Source organism: Benincasa hispida, chromosome 9 (genome assembly GCF_027475165.1).
Source record: "Benincasa hispida cultivar pf3 chromosome 9, pf3_genome.v1.1, whole genome shotgun sequence".
In the NCBI taxonomy this organism is placed as follows: domain Eukaryota; kingdom Viridiplantae; phylum Streptophyta; class Magnoliopsida; order Cucurbitales; family Cucurbitaceae; genus Benincasa; species Benincasa hispida.
Window position 1 is genome coordinate 34,290,656 of NC_143486.1, and position 24,510 is coordinate 34,315,165.

Sequence of the window (24,510 nt, forward strand, 5' to 3'; positions counted from 1 at the left end):
AAATAGAGAGAAAAGCAGGTAAAAACCAAATTGAATTTGGGCCCTTAGACCTTGTTAAAGTTAAATCAAAGGTTGAGATTGAAAAATTTTAAAGTAATATAATAATAATAATAATAATAATTTTTAAGAAAAATCAACCTCACCAACGGTCACCTGCTGCAAAAGATAAATCTGTTTTTTACCCCTCCAATTTTTACCGTTACCTCACATGCACACGCACACATAATAATTTTTTTTAAAAAAATCATTTTCATTTTAAATTCTTTTTGTTTTTAATTTAAATTAAAATCAAGCAAACATCAAAATTCATTTTTTTTTCTTCTTCTTTTTAATCCAACTAAAGCACACTTAGTGTCACTCTTCCATTCATCCACATGTCACCTTCTAATTGAGTCTAATTTGATTAATTTTGCCACCACATCTTTGACATGAATATTTTTCTGTTAAACTTAATTTTATCTTCTTCGTTTCAGCTCCGATTTCAATTATTCAAATTGCTTTTGATCCATAAATTCGAGTTCTACGTAATGGACTCATCCAAACACTAAGATTGTTAGTAAATAAAATCAGGTTTATTAGTAATTAAAATTAATTAATATAAGATTAAAGGTAATAAAGCCAACAAATCACTCTCTCCTTTTTATGATGACATGACACAAGAAAAATGAAATCAAAAGAGGTTTATGATATGAAGTATAAATAAGAATCACACTCAACACACATATAATTTAAATTAACTTGAAAACAATGAATATTTCAATAACAACCTATTTTAATTTTTCTTATTACATCTCCCCTTTTGGAATCAATCAAAAAAGAAAATAAAAATAATATAACGACATGAATGTTTATTCTAAAATCATAAACACATAAAAATAATATAATGAGTTAAAAAATATCTTTACCATTAATCTTGGATGGAAACTATTAGTATTTTGTGTCGAAAATATCCCTAAACTTTTAGAAGTTTCAAAAATACCTTTAAACTTTTAAAAAAGTTAAAAATATCCTTATTGTTATATGAACAGAAATTGTTAATACTGTTTTACTTCTCTATTTTCTATCTGTTTTTCTCCAATTTCTTCAATAACCTTTTACTCCCATTTTTTATTAATTCTTTGACATTTGTTTATCTAAAATAAATAAATAAATGCAACTGCACACTTCAATTATATATATGAACTATAATAAAAAAAATAATAATAAAGGAAGCACCAAAGGACTTATGGACTTAAATATCTTAATAGATTTGTACGGGTTAGTAGTTGAATTCTATCCAAAACTAAGAGCAAGCATAATTTTTCAACTCTTTTTGAAACTTTAAGGATATTTTGAAATTTTTAAAAATTTAGAGGTATTTTTTACATAAAATATAAAGTTCATAGATTTTTTTTTCTTTTTTTTTTTTTTTATAATTTAATAAATATAAAAATTAAACAATAAAATGTCACTATTGGGAGTATAATTTACATATTTTAGTGGTGGTGGTAGGCGGCACGCAGGATCTAAAGATTTCCCTCCCCATCAGTGTTATATTACAAAACTTATTTACAAAGCATATAATGATTATTTAGGTAAATATAATTTTAAATATTTATATCCATCCTTATTTTATGGGGTAAAACCGTTAGAAAATATTTTAAGTAAATTTATGAAAATATCAATCTAGATTTATAAATTTAAAGTTTAGATGCACATCAACATTGAACAAGTGTTATGTAAATTTGACGGATATTTGATCCTTGATTATAGGTATTCTATATTAGGCAGTCCTTTTCAGAATTACACTTGGTGAACAACAATGAAAGCTGCAACTGTAAACGAAGCACGTCAAAAATGTTAGCGCACTAGAAAACGCACCCTCATTTTTCTTCTCTATCCTCCCACAGCCTAAGCTTCCGCGCAACCATGGGCGGCGATACAGTTCCTCTTTCTACTCCTTCCATCCTTCACGGTAATCTCTGTTCGTATTTTCGATTTTCTGTTCTTTTGATCGAAGAAGTTGGGGACTAGTTTCCATGTTTCTTCTGCAAGTTTAATTTCTTTCCGAAGTAGTTTTGCGGTACGATTTTACTTTATATCTCAATTGCAGATGGGGATTCTTTTCTGGAGCATGATCAGTCGCAAATTTCTACTCAACTGCCCACTCTGCTCAGGTATACGGTTTGTTTGCTCTGTTTCAGATTCTCTGGATCATTCATTTTCCTGTTGAAACCCTATGAGTTTTATGGCTTTGTTTATTTTCGGTCTTGTTCTTGATGAAAAAGGGGTAACAATAACCTGAGCATGCAAACTGAGGATGATCAAATGGATGTGGAAAATGGATGTATCATCGGAGAATTTGATGAGATTGAGTCTGAATACTCTTCGGCTGCTTTAAATGTGGATATCTGTCGTCGGCGGATAAATAGGGTACATAGAGAGATCATCGAGAGCTATGATCAATTACGGAATCGTAGTGAGAACTTCAACCAGGCTAAGCAAAAAATTTTGAGGTATCTCTATTAATTTTCAGCTCAAATATATCTTGATATGTTCAAATTAGTAATCGTTTTATTTTGTTTCGGGGGATTGACTGTTGAGGAATGTCCTAAAAGTTGTGAGAACCTTCTAAAAAAGAAAACAAACAGGTTTTGTACTCTTACCATTATTGTTTTTGTGCATTCAAATTACATGAAAACGAAAAAATTGTGAAGCATAAAGCTGGAAAATGTTGAAGCTATGTGAAAGCTATAAAGAGAGCTTCCCTAATGGTCCTTTCCTGTACTTGTGTTAGGATAAAGGTCTAAACATCTCTTGAAGGAGAAAGGAGTTTATTATCCTTAGTAATCCTGAAATTGTGGTGTAAACGCCTTGTTTGAGTTGAGGACGAAGTTATTGAAGTTGATGATAGTTAATGCGTACTATACTTACAATTTTCAAGACTGCTGCTATACTTTGCTGATATTGACATGCTAGCCTTTATTTGGCAGTTATTCTCCTGGAGCATGGATTGAGCAGGTAGGTGGTATGAAACTATCTGACTACGATATCCCACAAACAACATCACTTATATTGATTGGTCCAAAAGGATCCGGTAAAAGTAGTCTTATAAATAGGATCTCCAAGGTGTTTGAGGAGGACCATTTTACCCCAGAAAGGGCACAAGTATCATGTATTTCTCTAAATTCATTTGAGGTGTTCTCTGTATATGAAAATAGTACTTAGTATTTGAACTTAAAATTTGTAATATCTTTTGGATGTAGGTAATTCATCTGGTGAAGATGGAACCTTTTTCCTTCAAGAATATATGATCCTCAGGAAGTCGAAATCTTTTTGTTTATATGACACACGCGGTCTGTCTGATGATCCATCCGATAACATTGAAATATTGAAACAATGGATGACCAAGGGTGTTCGCCATGGGGAGCTTGTCACCAGGTTGAAGTTTTAACATTGAAACCCTTTTCTTCTGCTGTCAGTTTTAAATTCAATCCTCATTAAATTCATTCATTTCTGTAAATAACTTCCCAGGAAATCTGATGCTTCAAGTTTAATAAATAGAATGAGGTGTAAAGCTCGCCAAAGCTTCCCTCGTTCTAGGGTGATCAGAATGATCAATTTTGTCATATTTGTCGTTGATGGGCTTTCAGTTCTTCAATCAATAGATGGTGATGATAAACAGAAGGATTATGGCAAAGTGATAACGACTGCATTCAATTGCCCTTATTTATCATATGGAGGTGAAATTATCTCACTCATAATAAGTTATTATATCATGTTGACAAGAGTAGCTGGATGTTATCCTAAAAAGAGATTCATGTTTCTAAGAATAACTTGTCATTATTTTATCATAAAATAAAACAGTATGTTTACCGTTTGGTTTTTGATGTCGTGTTAAATTATGATGATTACTTTATCTGAATATAGAAAATATCTGGAGAATATATTCATGTTAAGTACTTATTTTTATCAACATGAGCCTATCTTGATCTCAAAAAATTTTGGGAAATTCTATTGTATTTGCTTATTGTGAAACTGGTCGGTGGTCAATGTTGTCAAACAAATTTTTCTAGGCATGGGGTGAAGTACTGAAGTTTAACCGTTAGTGAAAATTACTATATTACTCTAAATATACCTCCTTATGCATGTGTTTAGTTTGCGCCACACTGATTATCAAGGAGTATGATGTTTTTTTTTTGGGTGATTACTGTTATATAGTCACTTAACTTCCATATGTCCAACTTGGCTTAACATACAAGTTATGAGAATTTGTGTTTGGGAAGCTGTTGTGGCCTATCAATATGTATACATCTGTACTGCATGTTTGAAAGGCAAGAACCAGATGATTTTTGTTGTGTAAAATTTGGTATTTTTCACACATTTCACGGTGGTTGCATGTTGTATGTCTTATCTTTTTCTTTTTCCCCCTTCATTCTGTCTTTTTCTTTTCCTGTTGCCATGCTAGTGAGAAAGGATAATTATTCTCCTTCTGACAGATGATAAACCAGTTGTTGTTTTAACTCATGGAGATCTACTTTCCTTTACGGACCGTGTTCGTGTACGTGGTCATTTAGGAAATTTATTAGGGATTCCGCCGACAAAACAAATATTTGACATCCCAGGTATCATAATATTGTGTCCATTATCCTCGTGAAATTTAATTAATATATTTATTCATTCGTTTCATTATTATCCCACTTCCTTTTTCTTTTGAAAACTTCTTTTGGTATCGATGGAATGGAACTGGAATCCTTTCTCTAATCTTTTCTTTATCAATAATAACAAATAACGGTATTCCATTGTGCTAGCAGATCGGTATGATCCAGTCACGGAGTTGACAATAATTGATATTTTACATTACTGTCTAGAGCATGCCGATAAAAACCTTCCTCCTAAGGGCTGGACGGTGATCAAGGTTTCTTTCTTCCTCTCGTGAGATTTACGCATATGCTTTTACTCATTTTAGTTCTCTTGTTATGGATTTGGATATATGCTATCTTCTTAGACCTTTTTTTTTTGGTCAAATTGGTTTTATTGAATTGGAAATATTCCTTGTCCGAGGATGAGCAAAAGGCCAAACATCACAGGCACTAGAAGGACGGCCATTCTCATGCAGTTGTTGGAAGACAATGAGTGTTTCTTCATTCTTGAAGAAAAGTTGTTTTCGGTACAGTTGAAGAGGGAGGGAGGAATAAGTGGTCTTTCTTGCTGGAGCTGGGTTTTTGTGTGTTTGAGAGAGTGTCTTTTACTGGTGTACACTTTGGTCAAGCACAGACAGGGCAGTTGTCCTTTGCAATTATTCAACCTAACTGTTCTTGAAATCTCAGTCATTTTTGCTCTGTTTCTGTGGAACCTTTTAGAAGTCAACAGTCTTCATTCCTATAGGCCCACGTGGTAATGGGAGAAACCAGATGAGTCTTGAGGAAAGAGAGTTGAATTCTTCTTTCAACACCCTTCTCGCCTTCCTAAGGACAATATTTTCTTTCTCGGCGCCTGGACATGAAATTTTTGAGGGTTTGGAATCACATTTTGGAACTGCCGTCTTTAAAAGCATTTAGTGACAATATGATAGTTGTTATATGGTGGTACATGGGAAGTTGGGGCCTTTCTAAGTTTTGGAAGAGGTTGTTTCTGACTTGCTGAGTTGGAAAACCCTTGCTGGTTGTTTAACGCCTTCCACCTCATTTTGTACATTAATATTATACAATTTTTCCACCCTGGATGTTTCTCTTCACACTTAAATTTTGAACAGCCACCCGCACTCAAATTTTAGGCTCATTTTTGTTCTTGAGCCTTGGAAAGATTTTCAAGATTTATCTTACTAGGTTCCTGCATAGAGGTCTTTTTTTTTTTTTTTTTTTTTTTTTTTTTACCATCTTATATATTTGGTTTCAGTTATGATTTCACTTTGCTATTGAACTTCTGTAATGTTATTTCTCTAATTATTTTGGATAGTTCACTTGCTAGACCCTTGTTTATTTTCCCGCATGTGCCTATGAATAATGGAACCTATTTAGAATAGGTTAGGTTAGAAGTTTTACTTTCTGTGTTGTCCTTTCGCTTCATTTCTCCTTGACAGAATCATCTGCTAGGTATTTGGTCTAAGCAACATAAAATCTTGCCCACATGTTAAACATCATTGGGATTAATTTTCTTTTTCCTCCTCTCCTATCCAAAGTTTCAGATGTCTCTTATTTAGTTCATTTTGAAAAAATAAAATGGTTCTAACATAGAGTACAAATGTCAAGCACAATGTCACAAATATGTATGATAAGTGAGCAACACAAAAACAAATAAAAATATAAAGACATAGGGATTGGTAGCTAGGAGGCTGTGTGCCCGGTGAAAAGAAACTTAACTATATAAAGAGTTTAGCAATTACAATGAAAATTAATTATCTGATAGACTCCCTCTTCAATGACTTGCGTATAGCTTTTTCTTCAGTTTTAACTTAAGACCCCCCTAAGTTTGAGCTCCCCCTACTTCCACAATAACGCTTTTTCAAGCTTTGTATGAGATCCTTTCAATACAACACACTTAGGCTTCTCCCTAAGTGAGATTTCCTCATCTTTAATGTACTTAGGCTCCTCTAAATACAAATCAAAAGAAAACTCCTCTCGAGTTCTACAATGGTGTAAGGACACTAGGTCCCCTTGTGATATTATTCATACTTAACTGAAAAGATACACACCAATCGGCCAAATTCGAGAGCATCGGACCTCTCCTAAGTCACTGTCCAATACCAGGGACATACAATAGTACAACATACATACCAAGGGCACAACCCCACAAAATATATATAAAGACCCAACTAACATAATAGATACAAAATAGACAAGCCCAAAGCATCAGCTAAACACAAACAGCCTACTTAGTTGCTAGGCCCACTGTCATCAAACCGCTTCTTTCATCTAACATACATATTCACGATTGGGGGTCTGACAATATCCAATCCTTTCGAATCCACCTTGTCCTCAAGGTGAAATTCCAAAAATAGGCACTGCATATGGGTAATAGACTTCTAGATGGCATCACAATCCGATTGCCCCTGCCATGAAATTAAACCCTCCCATTCAAATTCGACTTACGAACTGCTAACACCTCCGCTGGCTGAACCATCCATTTGAAAGTATCAAAAACTCGGGGTGGAAAACGTTGGATAAGCACGTTGTCCCCAACAACCCTCTTGAGCTGGGAGACATGGAAAATGGGATGAATGGCCGCGTCAGCCGACAAGTCCAAGCGATAAGCAACGACCTCAATATGTTGCAAAACCTTACAAGGACCAAAGAACATGGGGGCCAATTTCTCATAGCATTTCAAGCTAAGAATAATTGGCAGTAAGGGCGCAACTTGAGGAAAACATAATCGTCCACGTCAAACTCAAGCTCTTGACGGTTCAAGTCTGCAAACTATTTCTTTCGTTATTGTGCGAGCGACAATTGGGGCTTTTAAGGCCGTCAGCACCCGATCTCTCTCCATAAGTCGTTGTTCCAATGTCCCATTGATCGTATCATAGTTTCCAAAACCCAACATAGGTGGTGGCTCTCGGCTGAACACAATTGTAAATGGATTCGTCTGAATGGAAGCATGAAAATTAGTGTTGAACCAAAATTCAACCTAGGGAACGAGCTCCCACCAAGACTTGGGTTTCTCCTCACTGAAACAACGTAAGTAGGTTTCTAGGCACATATTCACGATTTCCGTCTATCCATCCGTTTGAGGATGGTAAGCGGTACTCTGCTTGAGTTAAGTACCCCACAATAGAAACAATCCCGTACAGAAATGGCTAATAAAAATTTTATCTCAGTCGGACACGATAGATTTGGGAAACCCATGATGACGGACCACTTTATAAACGCAACAACAATAATTTTTGCAGAAAAAGGATGGGAGACCGTGATGAAATGTGCATACTCACTTAAGTGATCCACAACTACTAGAATGGCGTCGAATCCCTCGGATTTCAGTAATCCTTCCACAAAATCTATCGAAATATCTTCCCAAACACGCTCGGGAATAGGTAACGATTGTAGGAGACCCGACAGAGGTAAAGCCTGAGTTTTATTTCATTGATAAATGGTGCATTCTGCCACATACTTCCAGATATCCGATTTCATACCTTCGCAAAATTGTTCCCTGGTCGCCCGCTTATACGTGTGGAAAAATTTGGAATGACCCTCGAGGGCCGAACCATGAAACATGTGCATTCTAGTGGGGAGCAGAGAAGAGGATTTGGATAACACCAAATGATTTTTATAAAATAGATTACCTTGTTGCAAGGAATAACGAGGCACATTGTCGGCATCCCCTATGAGTCGTCGAACCAAACCGTTTAACTTGGTATTCAAGTACCTCTTGTTGGACAATCGAAACATCGATGGGAGAGGGGACCGAAATAGCATTTAGGTGAACCACTGGTGGCACACGCGAGAGAGCATCACAACTTTGTTTTGCAGGCTTGACATGCATTGAATATCGAAATCTAGCCAAGGAGTTTAGTGAGATCCACCTTCGGTGTCCTGTAGGCACCTCTCACTGCTCTAGAAAATGTTTCGAAGCCTGTAGGTTGGTATGTATCGAAAAATGGTGTCCTAGCAAATAATGTCACCACTTCCAAATGCCCAGCACCATCGCCATCAATTCCTGTTTGTGGATTTGGCTCGAGCTCGCTTGAACAACACCTAACTAAAAAAAGCAATGGGTTGTTGATTTTGCAAGAGGATGGTCCCCACCTTGATACCCAAAGCGTCTGTCTTAATAACAAAAGGAATCGAGAAATCCAGTAGAGCGAGCACTGGTAGTGTCATCATAGCATTTTTCAATCATTCGAAAGCAATTGAAGCATCCGAGTTACACCCAAAAGCATTCTTCTTTATTAGAGGATGCGGTGGAGCGAAAATCTTCCCATAATCTTCGACAAACCGATGTTAGTATCCCATCAACCCCAAAACTCCCCGAAGTTCTTTCATAGTGGTCAGAATGGGCCATTCCATCACTGCTCTTATCTTCTCACCATTTGCCTTCATCCATTAACCGAGACCCAATGGCCCAAATACTGAATCCTTTCTCAACGAAACTGGCATTTTTTTATAGTTGGCATAGTATGCTTCCATAGGATGTTGAACACCACGATCAAATGAGCCAAATGTGTGTGCAAATCAGGAATATAAACTAGAATATCATTAAAAACACACACACACAAGCAAATATTTTTGAAGTAGAGGACAAAAACTTGGTTCACGGAATCACGATTGACTGAAACGTGGCGAGGGCATTTCTGAGGCCAAATGGCATCACCAAGAACTCATAGTGACCCTTATGGGTTTGAAAAGTCGTTTTGGAAACATCTTCCTCGTAGACCCATATTTGGTGGTAAGTGGATTTCAAATCGAGTTTAGAGAAAAATTTCGCGCCTTGCAACTCGTCTAGTAATTCTTCGATCATCGGTATCAAAAACTTGTCGAGAACGGTAGCTTTGTTCAAAGCAAGGTAATCCACACAAAACCTCTTGCTCCCGTCCTTCTTTACCAAAATGATCGAATTGGCATAGGGGCTCACACTTGATCAGATTATTCCTGCCTGTAACATTTCATCCACGAGTCATTCAATCTCTTCCTTCTGGGTGTAAGGGTATTTAAACAGTCTCACATTTACTGGTTCATGGCCTTCTTTGAGGGTTATCCGATGATCGACTGCCCACGCTGGGGTAATCCTTCTGGCATGTAAACACGTCCTCGTATTCCGTCTACAGCTGGCCGAGATGAGGGTACCTCGTGTCTGTTATAAATTCTGAGCTCTGGATCTCAAGCTTTTTGAACTCAACTAAGAACCCTTGGTCCTCCTTCCCACGTCTTCGACAACATCTCTAGAGATATTTCCATGCGAGCTAACACGGGTCTCCCTGGAACACGACCTTCGATGAACCTATAGTGAACGACATGCTAAGAGCTTTTCAGTCAACTGTCATGGCTCCTTGTTTCATCAGCCACTGCATTTCAAGCACCAAATCCAAATTACCCAACTCAATCCGGAGGAAGTCCTCCTGAATCACCATCTTCGATAGACTCACTACCACCAATTTACAGATCTCCTTTTCCTTCACACGGCTTCTCTGGAACCCATGACCACGACGTAACTCGTGGTTTCCGTTAAAGGTAATTACAACCGCTCTACCAACTTTTGGGAGATGAAGTCGTGAGTGGCTCCACAGTCTATCATGATCAATATGTCCTACTCAACTATGAAACCCTTAAATTTCATGGTCCCCGACGTGGTAACCCCATCACCGAGTTCAGTGATCACTCTGCGAAAGGCATGACTTCACCTTTTTCCGCCGATAACTCAAGCATCTCATTGTTTCCGATTATCATGCTTTCAGCCATTTCGTTTGAGAAGACTAACAAATGGAGCTCCTTGTTCTTGTAACGGTGACCTGGACTATATTTTTCGTCACAATGGTAGCAAAGGCTTTATCCCTCTTTGCTTGCATTTCCAAGTCGGTCTAACGTCTGTATGGGTTTTCTTTTCAATTTGACGGCAATCTTTCAGGGATTGTAATCATACGCGTCAACAGGCCATTGGTACTTTTTCCCATCGGTTTCACATCAATTTTGGGCTCACTTCTCGATTCAACTTTCAAATCTCCTGCTGGGCCTCCCACTTGGGCCTATTTAGTCTCTGTCAAACTGTTGTCCTCTACGAGTTGGGTTACACTCATCATTTGCTCTAGCCCAATCGGACAAAAATAAGCCATCTCAGCCCTAACCATCAGGTTCAACCCATTTACAAACGTTCACTCCAAGACTTCGTCGGCGAGATGAGGCAACGATGTCGAAAGCTCCTTGAATTTCTGTCTATACTCGGCCACCGTTCCTAGCTACTTTATTCTTAAAAATCTTGCACACACGTTACCGTCTCTACCCGGCCGGAAACGATAAAACATTCTTTTCCTCGAATCTTCCCAAGTTTTGAACTTTCTACGATTTTTTGCCCAATGGTACCACTGCAGTGCTTGGCCTTCAAAACTTACCACTGCTACGGTAAGCTTTTCTGTTTCGGATGAACGGTGGAGTTGAAAATATCTTTCCGCTCTGAGAAACCACCTGTCCGGGTCTTCGCCATTGAACACCGACATTTCCACCTTCTTAAACTTGATTCTATCACCATCCCCATTCGCGAACTTGTTCCGAAAAGGCTCCCCTTTCTCCACCAACCCGTCTGTTTGGAAGTTGCTACTGCCCCGCACACGAAACTTCCTTTTTCCAACGGCTACTTCCATTAGCTCCATGTTTCTTTTCCCTTTTTCCGTTTTCCCTAACAGCTCCAAAGAGCTTCAGAGTTTTCTAGACTTCATTTCTTGCGAAACTGTTTTCATCCCTTTTTCCATCGCTGGAAGTTTCTATAGTTCTTTCCTTATTTGTCTTATCTCCACTTACGTTGTTGTTAACCAATCCTCTATTTGTTTTTGCATCATCTTCGACCACCTTCCTAGGATGTAAAAGTGCTATGATACCACTTGTAAGGACACTAGGACCCCATGTGATATTATACATATTTAACTAAAAAGATACACACCAACCGACTGAATTCGAGAGTGTCAGACCTCTCTTAAGCCACTATTTAATATCAGGGACATACAATAGCACAACATATATACCAAGGGCACAACCCCACAAAATATATATAAAGACCCAACAAACCTAACCAATACAAAATATACAACCCCAAAACATCAACTAAACACAAATGACCTAATTAGTTGCTAGGCCCACTGTCATCAAACCACTTCTTTTGTCTAACACACATATTCACGATTGGGGGCCTAACAAATGGCTGTCGAAAACTAGATCTCAACAAAGAGATACAAAGATTTTAACAACAATACATGAAGGCTAAGGCTTATTAGACAAATCCTAAGCTCAAAATAGTCAATGTCCACCTTTTTTTAATAAGGAGGCTAACCTTAAAAATGAAAACACTATCATATAATATGGTGGCTAGCTTTGAGAAGATATTCAAGGAAAGAATAAAATATCTCTGTAAGAAAATAAACAACCGGTCATAAAATCCGTAGAATCTCCCTAACAGATAAGGAAAAAATGTTATGTAAAATTTGCTGCCCATCACGTAACAATGTTCTTGATCTTGACAATGTCTTGGACATGCAGGACTTGTTGCTCTAAGTTTTATTTGTAATAAAAATCAGCCAACTACATTTTAAATATCAAGATATCCATGTGTATCAAACAATTCAATATTTTTGTTATAATTCTATAGTTAGGGTTTTCCATTCTTGTAAATATTTTGTGATATTTTCCTTTTCTATACTTTGTACACTTGTATATATTCATATCTTTGGTGAATGAATAGAGTATTCTGATTCTTTCTCAAACCTAAGAGTTTTACATGGTATCAGAGCTCTCTAAACAAACTTAGGGTTTTGTGAACCTTGGGGTTTGAGAATTTAGAATTCGTTTGTGATATGTTTAGGGTTTTGTGGAGAGGTGAGTTTACACTTTTGCTCACAGTTGTCGTCTTTGGTTTGTTCGCCGTCGTTAGCCAACGTTACGGGAAAAAAGGCTATTTTTTCGACACCGCCCAGTCCGTTGAGGAGCCCAGCCGCCGATTTACAAAATCCCAAAGTTCGGATACCATCTGACTAGTGTAGAGGCTCACGCGCCACTTGTTCCTCTTTTCCGTCCGTCCACACGCCGGCACGTGTAGGCGCGTGCGCCATTGATTTTGGTTCGTCTTCTATGGGTTTCCTCAGTTTTGTTGACTCTTCTTGGTGGTGTGTTTGTTTGGAATATATAGATATACTCACTGCTTGTAAAGACATCTCTTCGCTAAATTAGGGTTTGATTCTCTACTGTCCGGTGCCTAGTTTTTGAGGTAATGGCTGATAAGAAACTAATAGTCATGACTGAGATTGTTTCTATGGTGTCAAAAGTAACTGAACACAAGTTGAATGGATCCAACTACTATTCATAGAGATCAAATGTTCACCACTTTATTAGGAGCATGGAGATGGATGATCACATCACAGAAGAGCCACCGATTGATGCTAATAAGAAGATTTGGTGGTGGGACGATTCAAGAATGCTTCTACAAATCAAGAATTCTATTGACCGAGAAATTGTTGAACTAGTAAATCACTGGGAATCAGTCAAGGAACTAATGGAATATTTGGATTTCCTTTATTCAGAGAAAGAGAACATTAATAGAGTGTTTGATGTTTGTAAGACTTTATATCAACCTGATCAAGGAGAAAAATCTCTTACAAGCTACTTTATGGAGGTTAAAAATACATGTGCAGAATTCAATGCCTTGATGCCAATCAGCACGAATCCAAAAGTTCTAATGGCTCAACGTGAAAAGTTGTTTATCATGAGCTTTTTAGTAGGTCTTGCACCTAAATATGAAAAGATCGAGTATTTTCAAGCTCAAATATTTCATCGTTGGAAGAAGCTTACACTCAAATACTTCGTACTGAAAAGACACAGGTAGTTACGTCATCTGATTCTAGTAGTGCTTTGATTGGGCACACAAATGATTATAGAGGTAATAAGGGGTTGAATCAAATAGCTCCAAAGGTCATCCCAATAGCCAAAGATCAAATCCAGGAGGTGTTATTTGCTATTATTGTCATAAACGTGGCCATACGAAGCGTGAATGCAGAAGATTGCTGAATAAGGGTCAGAGGATGCCACCACCCTCTGCACATGTCGCCTCTACTCCTGATAATCTTGACAAGTCAATTACGATTTCTACAGAGGAGTTTGCTAAATTTCAGCAGTATCAAGAGTCATTGAGGGCATCATCTTCTACTTCCATTACGACATCGTAGAGATAGGTAACATTTCTAAATCCCTTATTTCCTCCACGTCAAAATGGGTCATTGACTCTAGCGCTACAGACCATATGACAGGTAACCCCAGTTTATTCTCTAACCTTTGTACATCTACCTCTTCACCTAATGTTACTATAGCTGATGGAACCTCCACTCCTATTTTAGGATCAGGAACCGTCCATCTTACTAAATCAATTTCTTTGCCATCAGTTTTAAATTTACCACATTTTTCGTTTAATTTGATTTCAGTCAGTAAACTCACTTGTGATCTTCATTGTTATGTCGCCTTTTTTCCTAGTTATTTCTTATTTCAGGATCTTACGATGAAATAGACTATTGGTAAAGGGCGTGAATTTGGAGGTCTTTACATCTTTGAACCACAAACACCTACGACCATCACATGCTCAAATGTGTCGTCTCCCTTTGAAGAGCATTGTCGTTTTAGTCATCCGTCTATCTCTGTGTTGAAGAGTCTTCGTCCACCACTTCAACATTTGTCTTCTTGAGATTGTGAGTCATGTCAGTTTGCTAAATTTTATCGTTTGAGTTTGTATCCTCGAGTCAATAAACGAGCTAGTGCTCTTTTTGAATTAGTCCATTATGATGTTTGGGGTCCATGTCCTGTTGAGTCCAAAGGAGGGTTTAGGTATTTTGTTACATTTGTCGATGACTATTCTCGTGTTACATGGTTATATTTAATGAAAAGTCGTTCTAAGTTACTTTCTCATTTTCGTAACTTCCATGTTGAAATTCAAACTCAGTTTAGTGGTGCTTTTAAAATCCTACGGAGTGATAATGCTAAGAAATATTTCTCTCATACACTCAAGTCTTGTTTAGATGCCCATGGAATTCTTGTCAATCTTCTTGTGTCGATACTCCATCTCAAAATGAGGTTGTAGAATGAAAGAATCGTCATCTCCTTGAGACAGCCAGAGCTTTGATGTTTCAGATGCGTGTTCCAAAATCCTTTTGGGCTGATGCTGTTTCCACAACTTGTTTCTTAATAAATCGCATGCCACCTTCCATTCTTAAGGGTGAGATACCTTTTCGTACTTTATGCCCCAAGCAACATTTGTTTCCCATTCCGCCCAAAATATTTGGTTGTACCTGCTTTGTTCGAGATGTTCGGCCTCAGCATACCAAGCTGGATCCAAAGTCCTTAAAATATATTTTCCTTGGTTATTCCCATGTCCAAAAGGGGTATCGGTGTTATCGTCCTAGTCCCATGTCCAAAAGGGGTATCGGTGTTATTGTCCTAGTCTAAATAAATACTTTGTCTCTCCTAATATCATGTTTTTTGAACATACCCCATTTTTTTCATCACCGTCTTTCTCATCGAATAAAAGTCAGGGGGAGCATAAGGAATCAGAGGATGATTTCCTTGTCTGCACAGTTATTTTTCCTTCCGATCCTCTTCCGGATTCATCTCTACTTGTGGCTACCTTTACTCTTTCACCCATCGTTAAAGTCTATACTCGACGACAACCTCCTTCAGTTCCATGCCCTGTACCAGAGTATTCTTCGTCATTGGATCCAGAAACGAGTGATGATCTTCCTATTGCTCCTTATAAAGGTAAACGTACATGTGCTCATCCTATTTCCTCTTTTGTTTCATATAACCATTCGTCGCCTTTCACATGTTCATTGCATCCTTAGAGTCTGTATCCATTCTAAAATTGTTCATGAGGCTTTGTCTCATCCTGGTTGGTGTGCTACAATGGTGGAGAAGATGACTGCCTTAGATGATAATTGTACTTGGGATTTAGTTTCTCTCCCTGTAGGAAAGAAGGCTATCGGTTGTAAATGGGTGTTTGCAGTTAAAGTCAATCCTGATGGTTCTGTTGCTCGGTTAAAAGCGCGCCTTGTAGCAAAAGGCTACGCACAAACTTATGGCGTTGACCATGTTGATACTTTTTCTCCTGTAGCAAAAATAGCGTCTGTGAGGTTGGTTTATTTCATTAGCTTCAATCAATCATTGGCCTTTACATCAACTTGATATTAAAAATGCATTTCTTTGTGGTGATCTTCAAGAAGAGGTGTATATGGAGCAACCATCAGGGTTTGTTGCTCAGGGGGAGAATGGAACGGTGTGTCACCTTCGTAAATCCTTGTATGGATTAAAGCAGAGCCCACGAGCTTGGTTTGGAAAATTTAGTCATGTGATTAAAAGCTTTGGAATGTGGAAGAGCACGTCAGATCATTTGATTTTTTTTAAGAGATCTGAGGGTGGTGTCATCTTGTTAGTCATATATGTGGATGATATTGTGATTACTGGTGATGATGCTTTAGGTATCCAGTCTCTAAAGACCTTTCTTCACAGTCAATTCCATACAAAAGATTTGGGTATGTTGAAATACTTCTTTGGAATTGAGGTAATAAGAAGCAAGAAAGGAATTCTATTATCACAGAGAAAATATGTACTTGACTTGTTGACTGAAACAGGAAAGCTAGGGGCTAAGCCATGTAGTACCCCAATGATGCCCAACTTACAACTCACAAAAGATGGAGAATTGCTAAAAGATCCTGAAAGATATAGGAGGTTAGTGGAAAAACTTAATTACCTTATAGTGACTCGACTCGACGTAACCTATTCAGTAAGTATTGTGAGTTGGTACATGTCATGCCCTACAGTTGATCATTAGGCTGCATTGGAACAGATTCTTTGTTATCTGAAGGCTGCTCCCAGGCGTGGTTTATTATATAAGGTTTATGGTCATACTAATATTGAATGTTTCTCAGATGCCGATTGGGCAGGATCTAAAGAAGACAGAAGATCAACTTCAGGGTATTGTGTTTTTGTTGGTGGCAATTTGATTTCTTGGAAGAGTAAGAAACAAAATGTGGTGTCACTTCAAGTGCGGAATCATAACTTAGAGCAATGACACAATTTGTGTGTGAATTGATTTGAATATATGAACTTCTTGTTGAGTTGGGATTTGAAATCACCATCCCGACAAAGTTGTGGTGTGATAATCAAGCAGCACTTCATATTGCATCTAATCTAGTACTTCATGAAAAGACTAAACATATTGAAGTTGATTGCCATTTTGTACGTGAGAAAATTCAACAAGGGTTGGTATCTATAGGATATATGAAGACTGGAGAACAATTAGGAGATATTTTCAGGAAAGCATTGGATGGAAAATGTATAGATTATCTATGTAACAAGTTGGGCAAGATTAAGATATATGTTCCAACTTGAAGGGGTGTTATAATTCTATAGTTAGGGTTTTTCATTCTTGTAAATATTTTGTGATATTTTTCTTTTCTATGCTTTGTACACTTGTATATATTCATATCTTTGGTGAATGAATAGAGTATTCTGATTTTTTTTCAAACCTAAGAGTGTTACAACTTCACCAAGGGACCACTAATCAAAATCGATTTTTAACTTGCAGGATCATATGTTCTCCATATCAGCAGCAAATATCAACTTTCTAGCCATTATGGCGATTGCTATCATCTCAGCTTATATGTATCAGGTGTACGTTGTTCATCGTCGTCCCGAGCAACAGGAGCCGAAGAACGTATTGGAGATAGTTTGGCATGAGATTCGGCATTTGTGGCTCGAGGAGTAAAGAAGGGACAGTGTCTTGGACTTCAGAATCTTCTTTTGTTAGTGTGTACAGAGTTTGCTGAAATAACGTGGCACCGACTACTAAACAATCGGTGGGTAAATGATATTGTTTACAGATTGTACAGTGTGGGACAATGCTGAAATACTAACCGTTTCAATTAGACATTTCTGTCCATATTGTGATGATTCTGTGGATGCTATTAGACAATTCACTCTCTCCTCATATATGAGTTAGAATTTTTGCAGTACCACAAAACACATCCGAAGCAAAATTTTTAGGTCCACTCACTCTCATTGACGCCCGCTTTGTTTGGGAGGATTAAAATCATTTTTGTTATACTTCAAATTACTACAAAATATTTGTCAATAATTCCAACTCAATTTTGGTGCTGAAGACATGTCAAGCTATGTTTGGGAGTGTAACGCTAAGGTAGAGAAGGGACAAGTGAATGAACTAAGAAATGAACAAAGACCATACTGAATGAGGAGAATCTAGTAGATATGAACGTACGATTAAGGTAAAAGAATTAATAATTATTATCTATACCAATAAAATGCAGCTTCTTTGGTTATGTAGTTCAAGGCAAATAATAATAATGTTGTGAAGTTGCAGGAGAATATTAAAGGCATTAGATTCGAATCATGACCTAGAACATAGATATTATGGCAATTGCTATCATCTCAACTTATATCTATCGTTTTTGCTGTTTAGAATCACTATCAAATATGGTCCTAATGATTTCAAATTCAATTTTGATCATGCGATAATCATGATTCAATTGATTTTGAATAATTAATCGAAGTGTTTCAACTATTTCAAAATCATTTTTAAATATACCCATATTAATTTTTGTAAGAGAGGATTATACATTAAATTTTTTTTGACAATAAAGATATTACATTATTGCTTTGCCATTCCATGCAAATTTTTTGTATCTCCACATCTCGAGCATTGTCAATTCAATTTACATTCTATGTCAATATCCAAATAATCATGTTAATAAACTTACAAAAATGAATTTTAAAATTCACAATATAATTGAAAACCTTATAAAAAAGTGATAACTTAGACAAGAAGGCTTAACAGCAGATTTTGAAAGAGAAGTTTGAAGCAGTGCAACATTTAAAATTAACCATATTTTAGGCGATTTTGGGATTTTTCAGGACCACTTTTAACATAATCATAGAAACTTTGGAAGGTACAGAAAAAACAAATGCATTTACCACAGCAAGCAAGATTTGACCCCAAAAGTGAGGAACGATAGAAATATATTGTGGACTCCAATACAAATATAGGTTTCAGTGTTTCATTGATATACATCCTAGTAATAAAATTGCACCAAATTTGGCCATGAAAACTGTTGAAAAGCTATAACTCCTGGGCTCCTAACCAACAAATAAAGTATAAACGGCTACCCCTTTTGGATCCCTTTGTACTAAAACAGCTAAATAAACTATAAATGGGATAATGACCCACAAAATATACCTGCCAGCCAGTTGTGTATGTAGCTACTAATCAAATTGAGCAAAACTTATCTATGACGTTCCAACGCTTTGGCACGACCCAAGAGTTTATTGTGAAAAGGTCTCAGGAGGAAGCAGACAATATTGGTGCAACGACACCGAGTAAGAACCTCCGGTAAAATGCAAAGGGATAATTCATAAGCTTGACCTTACAGTTCTCCAATGGTAGTTTGTGGAATGCTCTGCAAGAACATGGATCTTGCAGCTGCATCTGATGAAAACCGACCAAGCGCAGCAATTGTAGCTGTTGTGCTACCGAACTTCTCGATTCCTCTTGAGATCATACAGGTATGACTTCCTTCCGCAACGACTACCACGTCTGTTCCTAATAATGAAGAAACCGTCTCTGCTATCTGCCTGGTCATTCTCTCCTGAACTTGAAGCTTGAAACCATAAAAATGTATTACTGAGTTTATAAGTGATTTCTCAAGGGGAGTGAGTCCATCATCTCTTAAAAATCCTATATGCACGACGCCATAGAAGGGGAGTAAATGGTGCTCACATTGAGACCAGAACAAGAAATTCGTCTCTGATTGAATTTGTTTCTCGGGGAGGCTACCGTTCTCATTGTGATCAAAATGAGTTCTGCCATTAGCAAATCCATTGAGCTTCTTCATATCCATCTTCATTTCCACATTACAGTTTTGGAAGTTCATTAGCCAGTTCACAAAGTGATCAGGTGTTCCAAGAAGCTCTTTCCTTGATGGGTCTTCACCTAACGACCTCAAAATTGATGTCACTGCAGCGGTCATTCTTAGATTTAATGATTCGGGTTTGGTTGAGAATTTCGAAGCTGAAGGAAAATGTGATGGGCACCAATGTTGAGCATCTGAATCTGGTGCACCAGCTTTCCTCATATATGTGCCTCTAAATTTTAGAAGACTGAAGAAGTCCACCCAGACATCAGCATCTTGGCTCTCAAAAGCTCCTGAACCAGATTGAACCTGCACTTTGAACCATCCCGGGGATTTCGAGTCGAGAAAGAATGACTCCAAGCTGGGGAAATGAGTGTGCAAACAATGAAGTACAACAGCAACACCTCCTGGCTTGATACCATGTTGCAGAGCTGAACAAATCTGATCGGCCAGACGCTGAGGCTTTTGAAGTCGTTTTGCAAAAACATCTGCCACTCGAGAGAGCTTGCTCAGCCCTACAACTCGTTGACCAGATGGAACATAGCCCACATGACATTTCACTTGAAATGGAAGCAGACATGACTCACAATATGAGAAGAAGTCGATATCTCGGACAATTACAATCCCACCTGCACCTCCAGCCTGACCAACACCATTATGCAGTCCATCTTCAGGAAATAAAGCACTTTGAATGATGTCATTCGCTGTTTGTCCATAGCCTGAAATAAAATAGAGTACATGATTGAAGAGATGACAATGTTCATTTTCACCAGCACAATTATTTCTATTGAAACTTTATCAGTGTTTTTAATTTCCTATTTTTCCAGACAATTTCTTCATCTTACCTTCTTTTCCTTCTGTTTGCTTCTGTTTTATTTTTTAAAATTGTTGACTAGTATTATCCAAGTTCACAAGTCCTTTAGAACCAAAACTCGATTTATGAAAACATCCAGGCGTTATATTTCAAGTCATACACCGCATGAACAGATTTAACGCAGCAAAAGAGAGCCCAAATAAGGATACAATGCTCCTAATTCTCAAAACACAATATATTCATAATCTCAGAACAAATTCTGAAATAAGCTATGCATTGTGAAGAGCCCTGCAGTTCTCATGTCCATCTATGTACAATTACGAAAGACCTAGTCAATATCATCATCCAAATTATAAAATTTCAAGTTTGTAGAATTAATTTATTAAAAACATTTTGTGCTTCTATTCTACATATTTGGCTTAGACTTCAAATGTAATTTGAAGAAGAAAAGTTGGTAAAGAAACGTCATTTTAAAAATTAGAAAACTGAAAATAAATTATTCTCCTCCCCTCACTGGTCATCCCTCTCTTTCCCTTTTCTATAACCACGGATGATTGAGCAACAACAAATCCATAACTAAATTTCATCAAGCACCAGCAACCAAAAAGTAGGACGAGATCAGTCATCAGTGAGGACCAGTTGAGAATTAGACAACACTAAAGAACAAAGTGAGTTATGACCTTACTTGAACATAATCTGTTTTATAGGTTGTAAGACAGTATTCTTGAGTTCCTTATAAAGGACAAACTGATGATGGTAATAGTAAGTGTAAGTGGTCGGTACTAACAAAAGGGTGAAGTAGTCTGCTGCCTCCTATAGACTATAACAATTAGCAAGTGCTAGATAGTTCTTTTAACATTAGAAGAAACAACAAAAAAAGAGTAAGATGACTAGAAACTTGATTCCTGCCTTATGGCAATAAGAGGTGGTAAAAGGATTCATGTTCTGTTTTTCAGTGTAAAAACATAGACAATACCAAACCAAGGGACTCTCTTCCAGAAACATTTCAACAAGAAAAATCCTTTTCTTAATGTTTTAAAAAACTGGAAGATGGGGAAGGTGGGGAAGGCGGGGAAGGTTGGAAAGGTGGGGGATGGAGGCTTGCACAGCAATAAATAACATAAGTAAATGAGGGGTTGTGGGGTCTGAAAAATTTATTGAAAAACGAACATAGAAGCCATAAATTAGAAGAAACTCTACCTGTGACATACTTTCGTTACACTAAAATTCCTCGCAAGCATGATATAAGAATTTTCATCTATCTCAAGTTTTTAGAAACTTAAAGGCAGTTTTGTAGTTAGCTGTGAACAATAGTTTCTCTATCTAAAAACAATTATTAAGAACTAATAAAACCAAGAGAACAGTTAGCATATATACTTCCATTAAATATTTTGAAAGACGTCCAAACAATCACTATACCTTAAATTATTTCAAAGAATTTACTTGCCATATCATGAGCGACGTACAAAAAACAGCAAACAGATGGTACAAAATCTCTTAAAAACACAGCTAAGAAAGTGAGCACGATGATACAAATTAAGAAATAACAGACAAAACTCACCTAACCACACATGCACAATCAATAGTGGCAAGTCTTTATAAACTAGTGCCTCTCTGAGGCTTACTCGACTAAAATAAAGACAATGAAATAAAGCAACTCTCACCTCTTGTTCCTTCTCTAAGAGCCTTGGCCACACGGAGAGGGGTCTTTTTGATGCCCTCTCTGTTAATATCTTCCCCCAAACCCTGCAACAAAACTTTCACAGCATCCATTATAGCAATAGTTTCAGGTTCATCCTCAAACCCGCAATGTTTTACTCCATTCTCAACCTCCAAATCCGAAAGCTCTTCACCTGAAACGTCCATTGACAGATTTCACCAAATCCCAAATCCCAAAGAGAGGGGGAAAGAGCAATTAACAAACAACAAGAAGTTCAATTGAAGAAACCCAACTCCAAAAACCGTCCACACCCAGGTCAGATCACGGGTAGAAGGAAAGATTTGTCACACGAACGGGAAACCCAACTCATCAAATGAACAAATTAAATGAACTCCACTTGGGTCTCAATGAATATTGCAAAATTTGTGAAAAACGAAGCTACAAATCAAATGAGCATCGAAAAGACAATGCACCCAGATAATGGAATCACCACAGAAGCAGAAAACTAGGCCTAAAAGGGAAGTAAAAGAAACGAAAATGGAAGGAATGGGCAGTGTAAGAAGTTGTGTCAGAGAAATTCGAAGAAACCAATGAGATCCTGATTGTTTCACAAGCTCTCAGGCCACCCTGTTCATAGGTACGTTATCTCGTTGTTGAGAAACTGCTCTGGGGAATAGGAATGGTGCATTAATGGCGCCACAAAGAATTAAGATTCCGCAGAGAGAGAGAAGGTTATGGGAATGATGGAAAAGTTGCGGCAGGGAGCGGCGAAGGGTGTGCTGAATCTGAATGGTTAAGGGATGGGATGGGCCACTGGGGGTTGCCTTTGCTTTTTTTGGATCTCAAGACTTCAAGCCTTTACTTGAAAAAAGCATACACCAACCACACAATATTGGAGGATTAAATCATACCACTTTCTTTTTTATGATGAAGCAAATCTTACCACTTATCATTATATATAACTTCTCAAGGGAATAGTTATTTCTAACCTAACTTTATTATTATTCTTTTTTTTAATTTTTACCTCTTTTTCAAGCATTAGTTCTCATAACTTTTGTATTGAGGACCCATATGTAACGTTACCTAAATACTGTTTTCAGTCGTTTGAAATCCTATCTTTTTAATACTCTTTTTTTTAAAATATTATTGATATGCATAAATGTATGCATCAAATTATAATATAGTAAAATGATTAGTGATTGAGTATCATCATTTAGAAATCAGGTATTTAATTTATTTACCTATCACAAAATTCTTTCAATTTTATTTAGAGATTTGCAAATGATGGTTTTTAAACTAAAAATAAAGCAAGTAAATAGTCAACTGGAAAAGTTTCAGCTAAAAGTATCCTATAATATTTACTTCATTTAATAGATTGGTGGAACAAATTGACCCTTAGATTGATTAGATCAATAACATAAGTTTGGAAGTCTAATGTTCAGGTATTCTCTATCAAATTCAACCATTTCTCACACATGATGATTTTACCCAAATCTCTTTGTAGTTAATTGGCCAAACTCTTCATATCCACTTTTATTGCTCTTCTATCGTTCTCATGCATAATTGAACAATAACCTAGCATGTGAATTCTAACTTAAATTCCTCTTTCTCGAGCAAGAAAATAAACATAAGGCAATCAAATGATAATCAAGCATTCAACAAAATAAGCACACATATATGTTAGAATGTAGTTCAAATTAATTGAATCTAAAGAACACAAGTTAAATCATTCAAAATCCATGAATTACATCAACATCTTAAAACTAACAAAAAAATTAGCCACTCACGATTTTAATATGAAGGGATCGAATCTTGCAGCGGAAGTGAATGATCTCTTTGCTTTCAATTTTATTTTAGAATTTTCAACATAGAATAGAAAGCTCAGCATGAATTCACAACACAGTAAATGTTAAACATGAAATAAAAATTAATATTACAAAGAAGAAGAAAGAACTCATATTTGAAGAAACTTTTCTTCCAAAAAATTTTGCATCTTCTTTTTCCTTAATGAACCAATCATCCAAGAACAATATTGTGACGCACCATAGGGACGTCACCATAGGGTCTTCCCTATTATTCTATTGGTAAGGACCGATTTCTAGGAACCGCCTTTTGAAAATGATAAAAGGAAATTGAATTTTGAAGATCTTTTTACAGAGAACTCATTTCTTTGTTAATATATATATATATATATATTGAGAGAGAAAAGGAGATGGGATGAAGGAGATGGGAGAAGATGGGAGGAGATGAGAGGATGTTTTTTTTTCTACAATAACTAAATCTCTAAGAAAAAAACACCCCCTCCCTCCCTCAATTTAAAATGTGAAGGGAGATTAAAATATAACTCCCATTTCCTATTATTTAATTTAAATTAAAATGAAATAAAATCCATTCAATTAAATAAAATAATTAATTAATCAATATTTTAATTAAATATCTCGTATTTAATTAAATGTACATTTAAAT

At 36.8% G+C, this 24,510-nt stretch overlaps 2 protein-coding genes across 2 annotated transcripts; one reads left to right on the forward strand and one right to left on the reverse strand.

Moving 5' to 3' along the window:
• Window positions 1-1,651: 1,651 nt before the first annotated feature.
• Window positions 1,652-17,667, forward strand: LOC120086808 (P-loop containing nucleoside triphosphate hydrolases superfamily protein). The gene is made up of 9 exons (XM_039043598.2): window positions 1,652-1,954; window positions 2,093-2,156; window positions 2,268-2,495; window positions 2,973-3,154; window positions 3,246-3,420; window positions 3,514-3,722; window positions 4,479-4,604; window positions 4,794-4,897; window positions 17,233-17,667. The coding sequence occupies exons 1-9, from the start codon at window positions 1,909-1,911 to the stop codon at window positions 17,410-17,412; spliced, it is 1,314 nt and encodes a 437-aa protein (XP_038899526.2). The 5' UTR covers window positions 1,652-1,908; the 3' UTR covers window positions 17,413-17,667.
• A 982-nt stretch (window positions 17,668-18,649) lies between these two features.
• Window positions 18,650-23,009, reverse strand: LOC120086807 (GTP cyclohydrolase I). The gene is made up of 2 exons (XM_039043597.2): window positions 22,049-23,009; window positions 18,650-20,289 (listed from the first exon to the last, which is right to left on the reverse strand). The coding sequence occupies exons 1-2, from the start codon at window positions 22,248-22,250 to the stop codon at window positions 19,085-19,087; spliced, it is 1,407 nt and encodes a 468-aa protein (XP_038899525.2). The 5' UTR covers window positions 22,251-23,009; the 3' UTR covers window positions 18,650-19,084.
• Window positions 23,010-24,510: the final 1,501 nt, after the last annotated feature.